Source organism: Panulirus ornatus, chromosome 56 (genome assembly GCF_036320965.1).
Source record: "Panulirus ornatus isolate Po-2019 chromosome 56, ASM3632096v1, whole genome shotgun sequence".
Taxonomy (NCBI): domain Eukaryota; kingdom Metazoa; phylum Arthropoda; class Malacostraca; order Decapoda; family Palinuridae; genus Panulirus; species Panulirus ornatus.
In genome coordinates this window covers 31,213,551-31,234,303 of record NC_092279.1, presented here as the reverse complement: position 1 = coordinate 31,234,303, position 20,753 = coordinate 31,213,551, and the positions used below count along the sequence as shown (strand labels likewise).

Below are 20,753 nucleotides of genomic sequence, written 5' to 3'. Positions count from 1 at the left end.
AGGGGCATAGGATTAGTAAGAAGATCATCATGGGGTGATAGAATGTTAGAGTCATCCCAGTTAAAGTTAGAGAAATGGGAACCAAAGAGAGTGGCTTTGTCTACAGGAGAGACAGCTGTAGTACCATCAGATTGAAAAAGTGAGAGAAAGGTAGAGAGACAGAAATTGTTTGCAATGCCCTTTACTAAAAATCAGAAACACCTTTAAGTGCATGAGAAGATAAGGTAGACAGAAATTGTTTGCAATGCCCTTTGCTATAAACCAGAAACACCTATAAGTGCATGAGAAGGAAGGGTTATCACATTCATTTTGGATAAATAAATGCTTTGCCTCAAGGATAACATGCTTCCAATGATTATGGGTAAGAACAAATGATGAATGGGAGTCACAGGAAAGAGACTTTTTCCAAGCCTCATATGCCTGATCCCTTGCCTGAATGGCCTCAGAACAGGTATGGTTAAACCATGCACTGAAAGAATAAGTCTTTTATGTATTTGGTGGAGACACAAGCATCACCACACAAGAGACAGTAATTTACCCAAGGAAAGTCAAAGAGTTTTCATAAGTTATTCCAGTCAGCTCTGTTGAGGTGCTAACATTTACATTTAGAAGGGTTGCTGGAGGGGGAGGTGCCATTAATATAGAAACATTTATGTGAGTTTGGTCAGATGAGCCAATTGGGACAAAACTGTGAAGTTACAGCATGAAGAATTAGAAGTGAAATACAGATCCAGAATATTAGGACAGTAGTGACAGCAATGAGGAATATGGGTGGGGTGAGAGATAATTCATGATCACTAAGAAAGAAGAACATGAAGGCTTCAATCCCCTATCATCTGTATGGAAGGAATTCAACCATTCCTTATAATGAATGTTGAAATCCCCCAGGTAGAGGACCTCAGCTTCTGGGTGGCACATGCATGAATGCATGTGCTACTTATTCCTAACTGAAAAAAACAGTAAACTCACAAGGTTTTGTCAAAATCTAACATGACTTGGGCTAATAACTCAAATTCTAAGCACACAAGAAGAATATAGGCATATGGCTCAACCCCAAAAACAAATTATGACCTGTATCCTATTTAAGATTACCAAATTATGTAGAATCATACAAGGATGGAATTTCTTTTAGACAATCTGGCAAAGCTACAGACTGTAAACTACAATTCATGGCACATATACAGGAATGCATGCAAAAACAAACAATATAGATCCATTTGCAAACAAGGTCTGTCAATCAATAATTAAAAACAGTCTCTGAGTGCGATTAAATCTGAACACACTTTTTACAAAATTAGTTACAAGAACATAAAGCTTGAGAAAATATACAGACATACATACTAATACTAATATGTGTTTGATGATAGAGTGGCAGATATAGGGTGTTTTGGTCGAGGTGGTGTGCAAAGTGCGAGGGTTAGGGAAAATGAGTTGGTAAACAGAGAAGAGGTAGTAAAAGATTTGCGGAAGATGAAAGCCGGCAAGGCAGCAGGTTTGGATGGTATTGCAGTGGAATTTATTAAAAAAGGGGGTGACTGTATTGTTGACTGGTTGGTAAGGTTATTTAATGTATGTATGACTCATGGTGAGGTGCCTGAGGATTGGCGGAATGCGTGCATAGTGCCATTGTACAAAGGCAAAGGGGATAAGAGTGAGTGCTCAAATTACAGAGGTATAAGTTTGTTGAGTATTCCCGGCAAATTATATGGGAGGGTATTGATTGAGAGGGTGAAGGCATGTACAGAGCATCAGATTGGGGAAGAGCAGTGTGGTTTCAGAAGTGGTAGAGGATGTGTGGATCAGGTGTTTGCTTTGAAGAATGTATGTGAGAAATACTTAGAAAAGCAAATGGATTTGTATGTAGCATTTATGGATCTGGAGAAGGCATATGATAGAGTTGATAGAGATGCTCTGTGGAAGGTATTAAGAATATATGGTGTGGGAGGCAAGTTGTTAGAAGCAGTGAAAAGTTTTTATCGAGGATGTAAGGCATGTGTACGTGTAGGAAGAGAGGAAAGTGATTGGTTCTCAGTGAATGTAGGTTTGCGGCAGGGGTGTGTGATGTCTCCATGGTTGTTTAATTTGTTTATGGATGGGGTTGTTAGGGAGGTGAATGCAAGAGTTTTGGAAAGAGGGGCAAGTATGAAGTCTGTTGGGGATGAGAGAGCTTGGGAAGTGAGTCAGTTGTTGTTCGCTGATGATACAGCGCTGGTGCACTGAAAGAATAAGTCTTTTATGTATTTGGTGGAGACACAAGCATCACCACACAAGAGACAGTAATTTACCCAAGGAAAATCAAAGAGTTTTCATAAGTTATTCCAGTCAGCTCTGTTGAGGTGCTAACATTTACATTTAGAAGGGTTGCTGGAGGGGGAGGTGCCATTAATATAGAAACATTTATGTGAGTTTGGTCAGATGAGCCAATTGGGACAAAACTGTGAAGTTACAGCATGAAGAATTAGAAGTGAAATACAGATCCAGAATATTAGGACAGTAGTGACAGCAATGAGGAATATGGGTGGGGTGAGAGATAATTCATGATCACTAAGAAAGAAGAACATGAAGGCTTCAATCCCCTATCATCTGTATGGAAGGAATTCAACCATTCCTTATAATGAATGTTGAAATCCCCCAGGTAGAGGACCTCAGCTTCTGGGTGGCACATGCATGAATGCATGTGCTACTTATTCCTAACTGAAAAAAACAGTAAACTCACAAGGTTTTGTCAAAATCTAACATGACTTGGGCTAATAACTCAAATTCTAAGCACACAAGAAGAATATAGGCATATGGCTCAACCCCAAAAACAAATTATGACCTGTATCCTATTTAAGATTACCAAATTATGTAGAATCATACAAGGATGGAATTTCTTTTAGACAATCTGGCAAAGCTACAGACTGTAAACTACAATTCATGGCACATATACAGGAATGCATGCAAAAACAAACAATATAGATCCATTTGCAAACAAGGTCTGTCAATCAATAATTAAAAACAGTCTCTGAGTGCGATTAAATCTGAACACACTTTTTACAAAATTAGTTACAAGAACATAAAGCTTGAGAAAATATACAGACATACATACTAATACTAATATGTGTTTGATGATAGAGTGGCAGATATAGGGTGTTTTGGTCGAGGTGGTGTGCAAAGTGCGAGGGTTAGGGAAAATGAGTTGGTAAACAGAGAAGAGGTAGTAAAAGATTTGCAGAAGATGAAAGCCGGCAAGGCAGCAGGTTTGGATGGTATTGCAGTGGAATTTATTAAAAAAGGGGGTGACTGTATTGTTGACTGGTTGGTAAGGTTATTTAATGTATGTATGACTCATGGTGAGGTGCCTGAGGATTGGCGGAATGCGTGCATAGTGCCATTGTACAAAGGCAAAGGGGATAAGAGTGAGTGCTCAGATTACAGAGGTATAAGTTTGTTGAGTATTCCTGGCAAATTATATGGGAGGGTATTGATTGAGAGGGTGAAGGCATGTACAGAGCATCAGATTGGGGAAGAGCAGTGTGGTTTCAGAAGTAGTAGAGGATGTGTGGATCAGGTGTTTGCTTTGAAGAATGTATGTGAGAAATACTTAGAAAAGCAAATGGATTTGTATGTAGCATTTATGGATCTGCAGAAGGCATATGATAGAGTTGATAGAGATGCTCTGTGGAAGGTATTAAGAATATATGGTGTGGGAGGAAAGTTGTTAGATGCAGTGAAAAGTTTTTATCGAGGATGTAAGGCATGTGTACGTGTAGGAAGAGAGGAAAGTGATTGGTTCTCAGTGAATGTAGGTTTGCGGCAGGGGTGTGTGATGTCTCCATGGTTGTTTAATTTGTTTATGGATGGGGTTGTTAGGGAGGTGAATGCAAGAGTTTTGGAAAGAGGGGCAAGTATGAAGTCTGTTGGGGATGAGAGAGCTTGGGAAGTGAGTCAGTTGTTGTTCGCTGATGATACAGCGCTGGTGGCTGATTCATGTGAGAAACTGCAGAAGCTGGTGACTGAGTTTGCTAAAGTGTGTGAAAGAAGAAAGTTAAGAGTAAATGTGAATAAGAGCAAGGTTATTAGGTACAGTAGGGTTGAGGGTCAATTCAATTGGGAGGTGAGTTTGAATGGAGAAAAACTGGAGGAAGTGAAGTGTTTTAGATATCTGGGAGTGGATCTGGCAGGTGAATGCAAGAGTTTTGGAAAGAGGGGCAAGTATGAAGTCTGTTGGGGATGAGAGAGCTTGGGAAGTGAGTCAGTTGTTGTTCGCTGATGATACAGCGCTGGTGGCTGATTCATGTGAGAAACTGCAGAAGCTGGTGACTGAGTTTGCTAAAGTGTGTGAAAGAAGAAAGTTAAGAGTAAATGTGAATAAGAGCAAGGTTATTAGGTACAGTAGGGTTGAGGGTCAATTCAATTGGGAGGTGAGTTTGAATGGAGAAAAACTGGAGGAAGTGAAGTGTTTTAGATATTTGGGAGTGGATCTGGCAGCGGATGGAACCATGGAAGCGGAAGTGGATCATAGGGTGGGGGAGGGGGCAAAAATTCTGGGAGCCTTGAAGAATGTGTGGAAGTCGAGAACATTATCTCGGAAAGCAAAAATGGGTATGTTTGAAGGAATAGTGGTTCCAACAATGTTGTATGGTTGCGAGGCGTGGACTATGGATAGAGTTGTGCGCAGGAGGATGGATGTGGTGGAAATGAGATGTTTGAGGACAATGTGTGGTGTGAGGTGGTTTGATCGAGTAAATAATGTAAGGGTAAGAGAGATGTGTGGAAATAAAAAGAGCGTGGTTGAGAGAGCAGAAGAGGGTGTTTTGAAATGGTTTGGTCACATGGAGAGAATGAGTGAGGAAAGATTGACCAAGAGGATATATGTGTCGAAGGTGGAGGGAACGAGGAGAAGAGGGAGACCAAATTGGAGGTGGAAAGATGGAGTGAAAAAGATTTTGTGTGATCGGGGCCTGAACATGCAGGAGGGTGAAAGGAGGGCAAAGAATAGAGTGAATTGGAGCGATGTGGTATACCGGGGTTGACCTGCTGTCAGTGGATTGAATCAAGGCATGTGTATGGGGGTGGGTTGGGCCATTTCTTTCGTCTGTTTCCTTGCGCTACCTCGCAAACGCGGGAGACAGCGACAAAGCAAAAAAAAAACATACTAATACATAGTTTAGCTCTGTCTCTGATTTATTAGCTGTAGTTCATAATTTTTTTCTCATGAATATTCGCCATTTCCCACATTAGCGAGGTAGCGTTAAGAACAGTGGACTGAGCCTTAGAAGGAATATCCGCACTTGGCCCCTTTATCTGTTCCTTCTTTTGGAAAATTAAAAAAAAACGGGAGGGGAGAAATTCTAGCCTCCCGCTCCCTCACCTTTTAATCACCTTTTAGGACGAGCAGGGAATACGTGGGAAGTATTCTTTCTCCCCTATCCCCAGGGATAAATTTCATAAATCATCATCCCTATATCTGATTCAAATCCTTTTAATAATATCTACTGACTCTAAAGTCAACCTTACTTAACTTTACTGTCATTTGAAAATAAAGTAATTATCACAAAGGGAAAGTAGACTGGTAATTTCTTCAATCAATACTTACTACATTTGGAGGTCGGATTGTTCGGATGAAGTGAGAGGTCTGTTCAAAGTCAGTGTGGGCTGAGAAAGAAATATATTCTACAGAACATTTCATTGGGAGTCTCTGGCCTGACATTGTGGTGACTTCTTCTGGCTCCTTCAAAATCTCTTTTGCCAATGTTCCTTCCACACAGTACCCTGAATTGATATCATAAGTATATTAGTTCATAAAGAGCTGACATTCCAACTCATTGTATCACAGCACAATTCAACAATGCATAAATAGGAAGGGGTGGCCAGAAAGTATGTTCCAGTCCTTCCAACTAGCATATCAGCACAATACACTTCTATTGATGCTTGTGAGAGACAGTCCTTTTATTTGGTCATATATTTAGATTCATAACACTTTCATACTTGCAAAAGAGATGGATAACTTGCTCAGTAGAGATGGAATTTGAAGGAAATACAGAACAGAAAAGAAAGATGTGAAAGATGTGTATAGAAATGGCATTTGGATACACATCTTTTAAGGGGGTATGATCATGCATAACAATTGGTAGATAAGAATTTGGTCTACAATGTATATCATAGCACAGCAGAAGGTACAAGGATCATAGGTAGTCTGCAGAAGAGTTGGAAAGATACAGTAACAGTAAAAGACTTGGTCACAACCAGGGATATTTCAGATGGTGTTAGTGAAGTGACTGGGTACAGGATGCAGTAGAAGCATTATACATATCAAGGGGGTACGCATGCTGATGTTGGTCTTATAAAAAAAAAATCCATTCAGAAAGCAGAGTGAGAAAGTAAGAACTTGTGTAAGCACTTGTGTAAGTATGAAATTCTGTTTCACTTTCATCCACTGGGCATGGGTTCAGGATGCATGAGAGACTTTCAGAAGCTGCAGGAATTTAACCCATTCCATGAAAACTGGGAATGGAGCAAATGAAGACATATAAATTGATATACAAAGTTATAGCATATTTATATCTAGAAGAAAGAAGGCTTCGGAAAAATGAACTATAACCCTACTCAACCAGTACTCTGACTTCAAACACACTATTCAGCATTTACACCAAAATCCTGCGTAAAATGTTTAAACTGGTGTTGAAAATCCCGCCCTGATGCTTATGCAAATGTTTAAAAAAAAAGCCTACAATTGGTGTTAGACTGAAGCTTATAAAGCTTGAGGCACTTGTTAAAACTTATGATGCATTTGTAAGTCATGATTCCTATGAGCTTGACAAGTTTGTAATGCCTGCAACCCTTAAGAAATCTAAAATGCTCAACAAATAAGCCAATCCCATGAATCTGTACAGTTCACAGGAAATGCTGAACTTGCTGTTGATGCTTTTGGCAACAGGAATGGGTTAATGCAGCAAGCAAGAATATGTACACGTGTATATATGTATATGTCTGCGTATGTATATGTATGCATTGGTGGAAATGTATAGGTGTGTATATATGTATGTGTGTGTGTATGTGTGTGTGTGTGTGTGTGTGTGTGTGTGTGTGTGTGTGTGTGTGTGTTTATGTATATACATGTGTATGTGGGTGGGTTGGGCCATTCTTTCGTCTGCTTCCTTACGCTACCTCACTAGTGCGGGAGACCGACAGTATAATAAATGAATAAATAAATATGACTTTTTTATTATACTTTGTCGCTATCTCCCGCATTGGCAAGGTAGCGCAAGGAAAAAGACAAAAGAATGGCCCAACCCACCTACATACTCATGCTTATATATACACGTCCACACAAGCACATATACATGCCTATACATTTCAATGTATACATATATATACATACACACCCATATACATATATACACATGTACATAATTCATACTTGCTGCCTTTATTCATTCCCATCACCACTCCGCCACACATGAAATGACAACCCACTCCCCCTGCATGCATGCGAGGTAGCACTAGGATAAGACAACAAAGGCCACATTTGTTCACACTCAGTCTCTAGCTGTCATGTATAATGCACCAAAACCACAGCTCCCTTTCCACATCCAGGCCCCACAAAACTTTCCATGGTTTACCCCAGACACTTCACTTGCCCTGGTTCAATCCACTAACAGCATGTCCACCCCGGTATACCACATCTTTCCAATTCACCCTATTCCTTGCATGCCTTTCACCCTCCTGCATGTTCAGGCCCCGATCACTTAAAATCTTTTTCACTAATTTTTCCACCTCCAGTTTGGTCTCCCACTTCTCATTCCCTCCACCTCTGACATATATATCCTCTTTGTCAATCTTTCCTCACTCATTCTCTCTATGTAACCAAACCATATCAAAACACCCTCTTCTGCTCTCTAAACCAAACTCTTTTCATTACCACACATCTCTCTTCCCCTTTCATTACTTACTCGATCAAATCATCTCACACCACATATTGTCCTCAAACATCTCATTTCCAACACATCCACCCTCCTCCACACAACTCTACCTATAGCCCATGCCTCGCAACCATATAATATTGTTGGAACCACTATTCCTTCAAACATACCCATTTTCGCTTTCCGAGATAATGTTCCCGCCTTCCACACATTTTTCAACACTCCCAGATCTTTCACCCCCTCCCCAACACTGTGGCTCACTTCCGCTTCCATAAGTCCATCCGCTGCTAAACCTACTCATAAATATCTAAAACACTTCACTTCCTCCACTTTTTCTCCATTGAAACTTACCTCCTAAATGACTCATCCCTCAACCCTACTGTACCTAATAACCTTGCTCTTATTCACATTCACTCTCAGCTTTCTTCTTTCACACACTTTACCAAACTCAGTTACCAGCTTCTGCAGTTTCTCACACGAATCAGCCACCAGTGCTGTATCATCAGCGAACAACAACTGACTCACTTCCTAAGCCCTCTCATCCACAACAGACTGCATTCTTGCCCCTCTTTCCAAAACTCTTGCATTTACCTCCCTAACAACCCCATCCATAAACAAATCAAACAACCATGGAGACATCACACACCCCTGCCACAAACCTACATTCACTGAGAACCAATCAATTTCCTCTCTTCCTACTCGTACACATGCCTCACATCCTTAATAAAAACTTTTCAATGCTTCTAACAACTTGCCTCCCACACCATATATTCTTAATACCTTCCACAGAGCATCTCTATCAACTCTATCATATGCCTTCTCCAGATCCATAAATGCTGCATACAAATCCATTTGCTTTTCTAAGTATTTCTCACATACATTCTTCAAAGCAAACACCTGATCCACACATCCTCTACTACTTCTGAAACCACACTGCTCTTCCCCAGTCTGATGCTCTGTACATGCTTTCACCCTCTCAATCAATACCCTCCCATATAATTTACCAGGAATACTCAACAAACTTAGACCTCTGTAATCTGAGCACTCACTTTTATCCCCTTTGCCTTTGCACAATGGCACTATGCAAGCATTCCTCCAATCCTCAGGCACCTCACCATGAGTTATACATGCATTAAATAACCTTACCAACCAGTCAACAATACAGTCACCCCCTTTTTTAATAAATTCCACTGCAATACCATCCAAACCTGCTGCCTTGCCGGCTTTCATCATCTGCAAAGCTTTTACTACCTCTTCTCTGTTTACCAAATCATTTTCCCTAACCCTCTCACTTTGCACACCACCTCGACCAAAACACCCTATATCTGCCACTCTATCATCAAACACATTCAACAAACCTTCAAAATACTCACTCCATCTCACATCACCACTACTTGTTATCACCTTCCCATTAGCCCCCTTCACTGAAGTTCCCATTTGTTCTCTTGTCTTATGCACTTTATTTACCTCCTTCCAAAATATCTTTTTATTCTCCCTAAAATCTAATGATACTCTCTCACCCCAACTCTCATTTGCCCTCTTTTTCACCTCTTGCACCTTTCTCTTGACCTCCTGCCTCTTTCTTTTATACATCTCCCTGGCATTTGCATTATTTCCCTGCAAAACTCATCCAAATGCCTCTCTCTTCTCTTTCACTAATAATCTTACTTCATCCCACCACTCACTACCCTTTCTAATCTTTCAAGATAACGAGATTTTATTTGTAACATTCCAGATTTTATTTGTAACATTCCACTTCTTTTATTCTATGTAAACTTCAATGATATTTTCTAATCTTAGCTGCTACACCATTATGATTCAAGACATCCAACACCATGAGTCTCAACAAGATACATCTACTGAAACAACCATTTGTCTGTTTTCTGGAGTGTAGTGTGCTACAAATTTGGTGGTTTGGAGTTACTGATATTATACCAAAAGGAGTGGTAGGGTTAGACGATTCAAGTCCACTCAACTCATAACAGACAAGCACTACAGATATAACAATTTTGGCACATAAAATGACTTCCTGCTGTAAGATTACTTCACTGATAAAATAAACACATGAAACTAAGAGCAGTAGCAATGCTGGAGTGAGAATTAAACATACAAAAAAAAATAATGCACTCCAGAGCGAGTGATGACCCATACTGGGATGACTGGCAAGGCAGTGCAATTCAGAGATTGAGACAGCAGTTTAATATGCTAGCCCCTAACTGGCTAATCCTTGTTGATAAGTGGTGTGGTGTTCATCAGTCTTTATTCAATCCTGGGTGCTTATGCTTAATTCAATATTCAGTTGACTCTTCATGGACAAGTTAAGGCTATTTCTTTTTCACACCTGAACGTCATTTCCAGTGTTAGCCAGGTAGCAGTAGGAACAGAAAGAAGAAAAACCACATCCACTCACATCCATTCTATTGCTGCTAATTGTGATGCATCGAAAACCACAGCTCCCACAGACCTTTCCATGGTTTATCTCAGATGCTTCACATGCCTTGGTTCAGTCCATTGAGAGCAAATCGACCCCAATATATTGGAGCCAGGAACAGAAAAAAGAAAGGCTGCATCCACTCACTTCCATTCTCTAGCTGTCATGTGTAATGCATTGAAAACCAAAGCTCCCACAGACTTTTCCAAGGTTTACCCCAGACGCTCCATATGTCTTGGTTCCATTGACAGCAAACTGACCCCAGTATACCACATCATTCCAATTCACTCTATTCCATGCATGCCTTTCACCCTCCTGCATGTTCAGACCCTAATCACTCAAGATCTTTTTCACGCCATCCCTCCATCTGCAATTTGGTCTCCTCATTTTCCTTGTTCCCTCCTCTTCTGACACATATATCCTCTTTGTCAACCTTTCCTTAATCATTCTCTCCTTAGGTCCAAAGCATTTCAGCACAACCTTTTCAGCTCTCTCAACCACACTTTTTTAATTACCACACATCTCTCTTACCTTTTCATTACTTACCCAATCAAACTACCTCACACCACATATTGTCCTCAAACATTTCACTTCCCACACCAACCCACCTCCACACACCCTTATCTATGGCCCATGCCTTGCATCCATCTAATAATAATGTTTGGACTACAATACCTTCAAACATACTCATTTTTGGCCTCCCAGATAACGATCTCTCTTTCCATACATTCTTCAGGAATCCCAGAGCTTTTGCCCCCTCATCCACTGTACAACTCACTTCCACTTCCATGGTTCCAGTTACTGCCATGTTCACTCCTAGGTATCTAAAACATTTCAATTCTAAAACACTTCACATTACCTGGTAGGTAGCAGTTGGTAGGCAGCCAATGACCAGGAAGGTATATTACCAGTACTACACACCTGGGTATTAGGAGGGTTAGTGGCAGCTGCATAGTGAGCTAACACTTTCATGGTTGCAAGTTACACTCCTCTGACCCAGGAAACTGTCTTTTCTTTCTGCCTCATCCACTTATAGACTACCGGCATTCTATCCACACACATACAATCTCTCCTTGTCATCCATAACACTTGATAATACATAACTCACACAGCCCATTCTTCTCAACTCTAGATTCTCTTGTGGATAGCACTATGTGTTAGTCCTACTTTTTGATAAAATGGTAGACACAATAGATATGAATAGTAGGCAGGAACATTTAGGCAGGAGCATTTGGCAGAAATATTAAGAAGAAATAATAAGTAGGAACATTAGATAAGAGCCTATGCAAACACTGTGCTAGAGTTGCCCTCTGCCAGTGGCCTGTTACAGGTGAGGCACTACAGGCTAAGCAGTGGCAATGGAGCTCACTAGTAATGGATACTCTATCACCATGGCCTTCCCCTTGAGAGAGTTCTAAGAGGGTACAGGCATCAGAGACATAGATATATACAGATAGTTTCACATCCTCTGGTTTTTCTCCATTCAAACTCACATCCCAACTAACCTGTCATTCAACTCTGTTAAACCTACTAACCTTGCTTTTATTCACATTTACTTTAAACCTCCCTTTGACACACTCTTGCAGACTCAGTCATCAACTTCTGCACTTTCTCACTCAAATCTGCCAGTAGTGCTCCATCACCAGCAAGCAACAACTTACTTCTCACACCCTCTCATCCCCCACAGACAGCATATTTGTCCCTCTCTCTAAAACTCTTGCCTTTACCTTCCTCCCCACCCTAACCACAAACAAATTAAACAACCATGGTCGCAATCACACATCCCTGCTAAAGACCAACCTTCACTTGGAACAATTCACTCTCCTCTCTTCCTACTTGTACACAAGCCTTACACCCTTGATAAGGACTTTTCACCGCTTCTTGCAACTTCCTTCCCATGCCATATACTCTTAAGACCTTCCACAGGACATCTTTATCAACCCTGTCACATGCTCCCTCCCAATCCAAAATTGCCACAAAAAAATCCATTCATTTCACACCGTATTTTTCACACACGTTCTTCAATGTAAACACCTGATCCACACATCATCTGCCACTTCTGAAACCACACCATTCCTCCCTAATCTGATGCTCTATATATGCCTTCACTCTCAGTCACTACCCTCCCATACAATTTACTATGCGCATTCAACAAACTTACACCTCCACAGTTTGAACACTCACCTTTATCCCACATACCATTACACACTGGCACTATACATGCATTATGCCAATCATCAGGCACCTTAACATGATCCATACATACACTGAAAATCCTATCTAACCAATCAACAACACAGTGGCCCCCTTTCTTAATAAATTCAACAGCAATACCATCCATTTCAGCCACCTTTCATCCTTCATACATCTTGCTACCTTTCATCCTTCATAATGCTTTCACCACCTGTTCTCTTTTCACCAAACCACTCTCATGACTCCCTCACTTGGCATTCTACCCTGATCAAAACACACTACATATGCCAATGTATCATCAAACACACTCAACATTTCATCAAAGAACTCACCTAATCTCCTCACCACCAATTACCACTGCCCCCTTATCCCCTCCCTTGATGTTCCTGTTTGTTCTCTCACTTTTTGCACATTAATAACCTCCTTACAAAACATCTAATTCTCCCTTAAGTTTACTGATACTCACACACCCCAACTCTCATTTGCCTCTTTTTCAACCTCTGCACCTTCCTCTTAACCTCTTGCCACTTTTTTTCTACATCCTTCTACACTCCTTCCCTGAAAGTACCACCCAAGAGCATCCATCTTTTTCACTAGCAGTTTACTTCTTCATCCCCCCCACACACTTCCCTTTCTAGTCTCCTCAACTGCCACTTGTCACACACCACATACATCTCTCACACATGCCAGCACTGCTTCCCTAAACACATCCCATTCCTCACCTACTCACCTTGCTTCAATTACTCTCACCCTTTGCCATTCTACACTCAATCACTCCTGGTATTTCTTCACACAAGTCTCTTTTCCAAGTTACTTACTTTCACCACTTTCTTCTCACCGATACTGCTTCATTTTTTCATAAAACCCATACAAATCTTCACCCTTGCCTCCACAAGACTAATCGGACACCACCAGCTGCTCCTCTCAACAAATTTACATCCGAAAGTCTCTCATTTATATGTCTCTCAATCAATATGCATTTCAAAAATGCCCAGTGACATCCTTTCTAACTTACATAAGTATACTTGTGTTTGTCCCTCTTTTTTAAACCAGGTATTTCTAATCACCAGTCCTTTTTCTGCACACAACTCCACATGATGTTCTCCATTTTCACTCATAATACTGAATACCCTATTCCCCCTTATTACACCCAATTATGCCCCCAGTTACAGATTACCTGTCAAACATAAATAAACGAAATTCACCATTTTCAATGCAATGATAAAAAAAATCATGCTTACACATAGCTGTACATACCAGCAATAATGACTCCATTCTTAGGATCAGGACACCATATCTCAAAAAGTTCCCGAGACAGTCCACTCTGCATCATACCAGGTGAAGCCATGATAACACAAGGTCCAATGTCCTCAAATTGGTCCATGCCCTAAATTTGATATGCTGTATTAATACAATGTAGAAACTACATGGTGCTTAATTCTCAAATTCATTAGAAATACACTTAAACTTCAAAAAAGTAGTTTATTTAATGGTAATCATCATTAATTAGTTTCTTCATACTTGTTCACTATTTCCTGCATCAGTGAGGTAGTGCCAGAAACAGATGCAGGCAAGGCCTCATTCACTCATACATTCTCTGTACTGTGTAATGTACAAAACAAAAATCCCCCGTTCATAACCGGGCCCTTTAAAAGACCTTTGTGTGATTTCCTTCAGCTGCTTCACATGCCCTGGTTCAGTCCACTGACAGCATGTCACCCCTTGTATACCACATCACTCCAAGTCACTCTATCCTGTACATGCCTTTCACCTTCCTGCATGTTCAGGCCCCAATCACTTAAAATCTTTTTCACTCCATCCTTTCATCTCAAACTTGGTCTCCCCTTTCTCCTTGGCCCCTCCACTTATGACACATATCCTCTTTGTCAACCTCCTCTCACTCACTCTCTTCACATGTCCAAACCATTGCAGCACACCCTTGTAAGCTCTCTCAACCACACTCTATCTCTTACCCTTTTATCATTTACTTGATCAAACCACTTCACACCACATATTGTCCTCCAACATTTCATTTCCAGCACATTCACCCTTCTCCACACATTCTCATCTGTAACTCACACCTCACATCCATACAAAAACACAGGGATTAGTACCTTTAAAAATAACCATTTTTGTCCTAGATACCAATCGTTTTTCCACATATTACTCAATGCTCCAAGAACTCCACTCCCTCATTCACCCTATGACTTTTTTCAAACAATCCCTTCAAATCACAATACTCCCACATCCTCACATTTGTTCACTCGTAATCTTAAATATGGCACCTTTAAGATCACACCAGTTTCAATGGCATGTCAACTGAAAGTTGCCAGAAACCTTTAGCCACATCCATATGAAAGAAAATGAAGGCCTTAGGGGCTTAGTTATCCTCAAGATTTCAGATGGAGGACTATTACGTCATACTGCTATGGCAAGATAGGAAACTCCAGAAGAATTTACATGGAGTTTTTCAATTGAAATTTCATTGATTTCATGCAAACACAGCTATTCATATTCATACATACCATTTCCCACATTAGCAAGGTAGCTCTAAGAACAGAGGACTAAGCCTAAGAGGGAAAATCCTCACTTTGCCCCCTTCTCTGTTCCTTCTTTTGGAAAAGTAAAAATCTGGAAGGGAGGGTTTCCAGCCCCCCGCTCGCTCCCCTTTTAGGCGCCTTTTATGACACGCAGGAAATACATGGGAAGTATTCTTTCTCCCCTGTCCCCAGGAATAAGTTATTCAAATGAATATATATAGTTTTCATTTATATTTCATTTATCATACTTTGTCGGTGTCTCCCGCGTTAGCAAGGTAGCGCAAGGAAACAGACAAAAGAATGGCCCAACCCACCCACATACACATGTATATACAAACACATCCACACACAGCACATATACATACCTATACATCTCAATGTATACATATTTATACACACACAGGCATATACATATATACACATGTACATAATTCATATTGTCTGCCCTTATTCATTCCTGTCGCCACCCCGCCACACATGAAATGAAATCCCCCCTCCCCCACCCCCCGCATGTGAGCAAGGTAGCGCTAGGAAAAGACAACAAAGGCCACATTTGTTCACACTCAGTCTCTAGCTGTCATGTATAATGCCCCGAAACCATAGCTCCCTTTCCACATCCAGGCTCCACAAAACTTTCCAGATTTACCCCAGACACTTCACATGCCCTGGTTCGATCCACTGACAGCATGTCGACCCTGGTATACCACATCGTTCCAATTCACTCTATTCCTTGCACGCTTTTCACCCACCTGCGTGTTCAGGCCCCGATCACTCAAAATCTTTTTCACTCCATCTTTCCACCTCCAATTTGGTCTCCCATTTCTCCTCATTCCCTTAACCTCTGACACATATATCCTCTTGGTCAATCTTTCCTCACTCATTCTCTCCATGTGACCAAACCATTTCAAAACACCCTCTTCTGCTCTCTCAACCACACTCTTTTTATTACCACACATCTCTCCTACCCTTTCATTACTTTCTCGATCAAACCACCTCACACCACATATTGTCCTCAAACATCTCATTTCCAGCACATCCACCCTCCTGCGAACAACTCTATCTATAGCCCATGCCTCGCAACCATATAACATTGTTGGAACCACTATTCCTTCAAACATACCCATTTTTGCTTTCCGAGATAATGTTCTCCCTTCCACATATTTTTCAACACTCCCAGAACTTTTGCCCCCTCCCCCACCCTGTGACTCACTTCTGCTTCCATGGCTCCATCTGATGCCAAATCCACTCCCAGATATCTAAAACACTTCACTTCCTCCGATTTTTTCTCCATTCAAACCTACCTCCCAATCAACTTGTCCCTCAAACCTACTGTACCGAAGAACCTTGCTTTTATTCACATTTACTCTCAGCTTTCTTTTTTGAAACACTTTACCAAACTCAGTCATCAGCATCTGCAGTTTCTCACCTGAATCAGCCACCAGTGCTGTATCATCAGCGAACAACAACTGACTCACTTCCTAAACCCTCTCATCCACAACAGACTGCATGTTTGCCCCTCTCTCCAAAACACTTCCATTCACCTCCCTAACAACCCCATCCATAACCAAATCAAACAACCATGGAGACATCACGCACCCCTGCTGCAAACCGACATTCACTGAGAACCAATCACTTTCCTCTCTTCCTACTTGTACATATGCCTTACAACATCGAGAAAATCTTTTCACTGCTTCTAACAACTTGCCTCCCACACCATATATTCTTAGTACCTTCCACAGAGCACCTCTATCAACTCTATCATATGCCTTCTCTAGATCCACAAATGCTACATACAAATTCATCTGCTTTTGTAAGTATTTCTCACATACATTCTTCAAAGCAAACACCTGATCCACACATCCTCTACCACTTCTGAAACCACACTGCCCTTCCCCAATCTGATGCTGTCACCCTCTAAATCAATACCCTCCCATATAGTTTCCCAGGAATACTCAACAAGCTCATACCTCTGTAATTTGAGCACTCACCTTTATCCTCTTTGCCTTTGTACAATGGCACTGTGCATGCATTCCACCAATCCTCAGGCACCTCACCATGAGTAATACATACATTAAATATCCTTACCAACCAGTCAACACCACAGTCCCCCCCTTTTTAAATAAATTCCACAGCAATACCATCCAAACAAGCTCCCTTGCCAGCTTTCATCTTCCACAAAGCTTTTACTAGCTCTTCTCTGCTTACCAAATCATTCTCCCTAACCCTCTCACTTCGCACACCACCTCGACTAAAACACCCTATATCTGCCACTCTATCATCTAACACATTCAACAAACCTTCAAAATACTTATTACCTTCCCATTAGCCCCCTTCACCGATGTTCCCATTTGTTCTCTTGTCTTACGCACTTTATTTACCTCCTTCCAAAACATCTTCTTATCCTCCCTGAAATTTAATGATACTCTCTCACCCCAACTCTCATTTGCCCTCTTTTTCACCTCTTGCACCTTTCTCTTGACCTCCTGACTCTTTCTATTATACTTCTCCCAGTCATCTGCATTATTTCCCTGCAAAAATCAACCAAATGCCTCTCTCTTCTCTTTCACTAATAATCTCAAAAAGCAAAAATAGGTATATTTGAAGGAAAAGTGGTTCCAACAATGTTATATGGTTGTGGGGCGTGGGCTATGGATAGGGTTGTGTAAAGAAGGGTGGATGTGTTGGAAATGAGATGTGAGTAAGTAATGAAAGGGTAAGAGAGATGTGTGGTAATAGAAAGAGTGTGGTTGAGAGAGCAGAAGAGGGTGTTTTGAAATGGTTTGGTCCATTGGAGAGAATGAGTGAGGAAAAATTGACAAAGAGGATATATATGTCAGAGGTGGAGGGAACGAAGAGAAGTGGGAGACCAAATTGGAGGTGGAAAGATGGAGTGAAAAAGATTTTAAGCAATCGGGGCCTGAACATGCAGGTGGGTGAAAGGTGTGCAAGGAATAGAGCAAATTGGAACGATGTGGTATACCAGGGTGGACATGTTGCTGTCAATGGATTGAACCAGGGCATGTGAAGCGTCTAGGGTAAGCCATGGAAAGTTTTGTGGGGCCTGGATGTGGAAAGGGAGCTGTGGTTTCTGTGCATTATACATGACAGCTAGAGACTGAGTGTGAACAAATGTGGCCTTTGTTGTCTTTTCCTAGTGCTACCTCGTTCACATGCTGGGGAGGGGGTTGTCATTTCATGTGTGATGGGATGGCGACAGGAATGGATAAAGGCAGCAAGTATGGATTATGTACATAAGTATATACGTATATGTCTGTGTATGAATATATGTGTATCTGTTGAAATGTATAGGTTTGGATATGTGCGTGTGTGGACGTGTATGTATATACATGTGTATGTGGGTGGGTTGGGCCATTCTTTCATCTGTTTCCTGGCGCTACCTTGCCAACATGGGAGACAGCGACAAAGTATAATAAAAAATAAATAATATATATTTCACATATATTATAATTGATCGCCGTAGTGCCAGAAAACAGATGAAGGAATGATCCATCCACTCATATACACACATATATATATACACACACATACACGTACATATACATACATATACATATCAGCATAAACACATACAAACATATGCATATATACACATGTGCATATTCATACTTGCTTGCCTTCATCCATTCCTGGCACCTAACCCGCCCCACAGGAAATAGAATTGCCACCCCCTGCATCAGAAAGGTGGTGCCAGGAAAACAAAAAAAAAAAGGTCACATTCTTTCACACTCAGTCTCTAGCTGTCATGTGTAATGCATGGAAAGCACAGATCCCTATCCACATTCAGGCTCCACAGACCTTTCCATGGTTTACCCCAGTCATTTTGCATACCCTGGTTCAGTCTATTGACAGCATGTTGACCCCAGTATTCCACACTGTTCCAATTCACTCTATTCCTTGCACACATCTCACCCTCCTGCATGTTCAGGCCCTGATCGCTCAAAATTTTCACTCCATCCTTCCACCTCCAATCTGGTCTCCTGCTTCTCCTTGTTCCCTTCAATTCTGATCCATATATCCTCTTGATCAACCCACTGAGGGAGGTGGGTCAGTGCAGGGGGAACATGAGTGTAAAAGGGAACAAGGTGTCCAATTTGACCACTATAAGGGTAGCCGTAAAGGATGGATGGGACCTTGGCAGTAGGGATCCTCAGGGAATAACGGGAACCTCACAGGCACAGGAATTAGCAAAGAAAGGTCAAGGAGGGTCAGTTGGGGACAACTCAAGCAGCATAAGCAGTGAGTTAGCACAGCTACAGGTTAACTCTCAGGTAAATTTCAGGACCAAGACTGGTAGGGTCCAGTGAAGGGAGGGTCAGAGTAAGGCAGCAAACCCAAAACAGACTGAAAACAGTCTCTCTCCCACTTACACACACAGGCATTAATAGTGATAATACAAACAAACACACCGACAGTAAAATAGGCAAATTCAGTCCAGAAATCTACTCCAAGGAAAATAAGTTTAACATACACAAATGACCAGGACATCATTACAAAATGTGATGAACTTATATCCAGTGCAGTTACTGAAAATTGAACATTATTGCAATCTCAACATGGGTAAACTCTGACAACAAACAACTGACGAGTTAGCAATACCTAGATACATACTATTCACAAAAGATCACTTATACAGGGTAGGTGGAGGAGTTTTAATCTACATTGATAACAATCTAAGTGCTATCAAGATAAGCAAAGAAGACACACACACTTACGACTTTATATTGACATTACTGACATGTTCAAGAGTAAACTATATCTCGGCATTATTTACAGACCTCCTAAGCAAAAAGAAGACAACAGTAAGATGCTATACAAATCAAAACTATAGTAATAAGTATAGAAGTTATAATTGTAGGAGACTTCAACAGTCCAAACACAAACTGGAACAAATTAACAGGCAACAAAGAGGGAACGAGACTAACGAAGCTAATTAAAGATGCTCTTCCTGAAGAGTTAATTCAAAAACCAACTAAAGATAAAAACATTCTTGATCTTGTCCTCATCAGACACAAACTTAATCAACTCTTGCGAAGTAGATGAGAGTTTGTCAAACAGCGATCATAGTTTGATTAGATTAAAGATGTATTTAGATTTTGAAATAAATAACAACAAACTCTTGATCACATATCATAGGTGAGCAAATTTTGAAAACATTAGACACAAAATTTGCAGTACTAGTTGGATAAAACTTCTTGATGTTCACACAGTATAGGAAATGTAGAATAATTCTAAAAACACATTACTTGATTGAAAATAACCATGCTCCATGAATTATGAAGAGAACTTGCAATATTTCAAAACCATCATGGATGACCAGGAGAACACAAGGACCAATGTGCCAAAAGAAGAAAGCATAAGAAATTTAAATCAATGAAAATCACCTGGAGTTAATCGAAATCCAAAGAGAGTGTAAGAAGGTCATACGACAAAGTAAACGTGAGGAAGAAAAAAGAATTTCTTTGAAAGTCAAGAATAATCCTAAGGAATTCCTCAAGTATATAAGACAATGGAAGACAGTAGAAGAAGAAATTGGACCACTATAAAACAAACATGATACAGTACTGATGACAAGGAAATGGCTACCATATTAGATTATTCCTTTAACTCAGTATTCACAAATGAAGAAATATCTCAAATAGCACAACTAATGAAAATGTTTAAAGG

General features: G+C 40.7%; 1 protein-coding gene across 2 annotated transcripts in view; it reads right to left on the bottom strand.

Annotated features, from left to right (window-relative positions):
• Positions 1-20,753, bottom strand: part of Cpsf73 (cleavage and polyadenylation specificity factor 73) — a 116,009-nt gene that overhangs the window by 47,706 nt on the left and 47,550 nt on the right. For both annotated transcript variants that reach the window (XM_071694198.1, XM_071694197.1), the window contains exons 7-8: positions 13,786-13,915; positions 5,579-5,754 (exon numbers count right to left, since the gene is read on the bottom strand). In XM_071694198.1, coding sequence (XP_071550299.1) covers positions 5,579-5,754; positions 13,786-13,915 — 306 coding nt within the window. The remainder of the gene's footprint in view (positions 1-5,578; positions 5,755-13,785; positions 13,916-20,753) is intronic.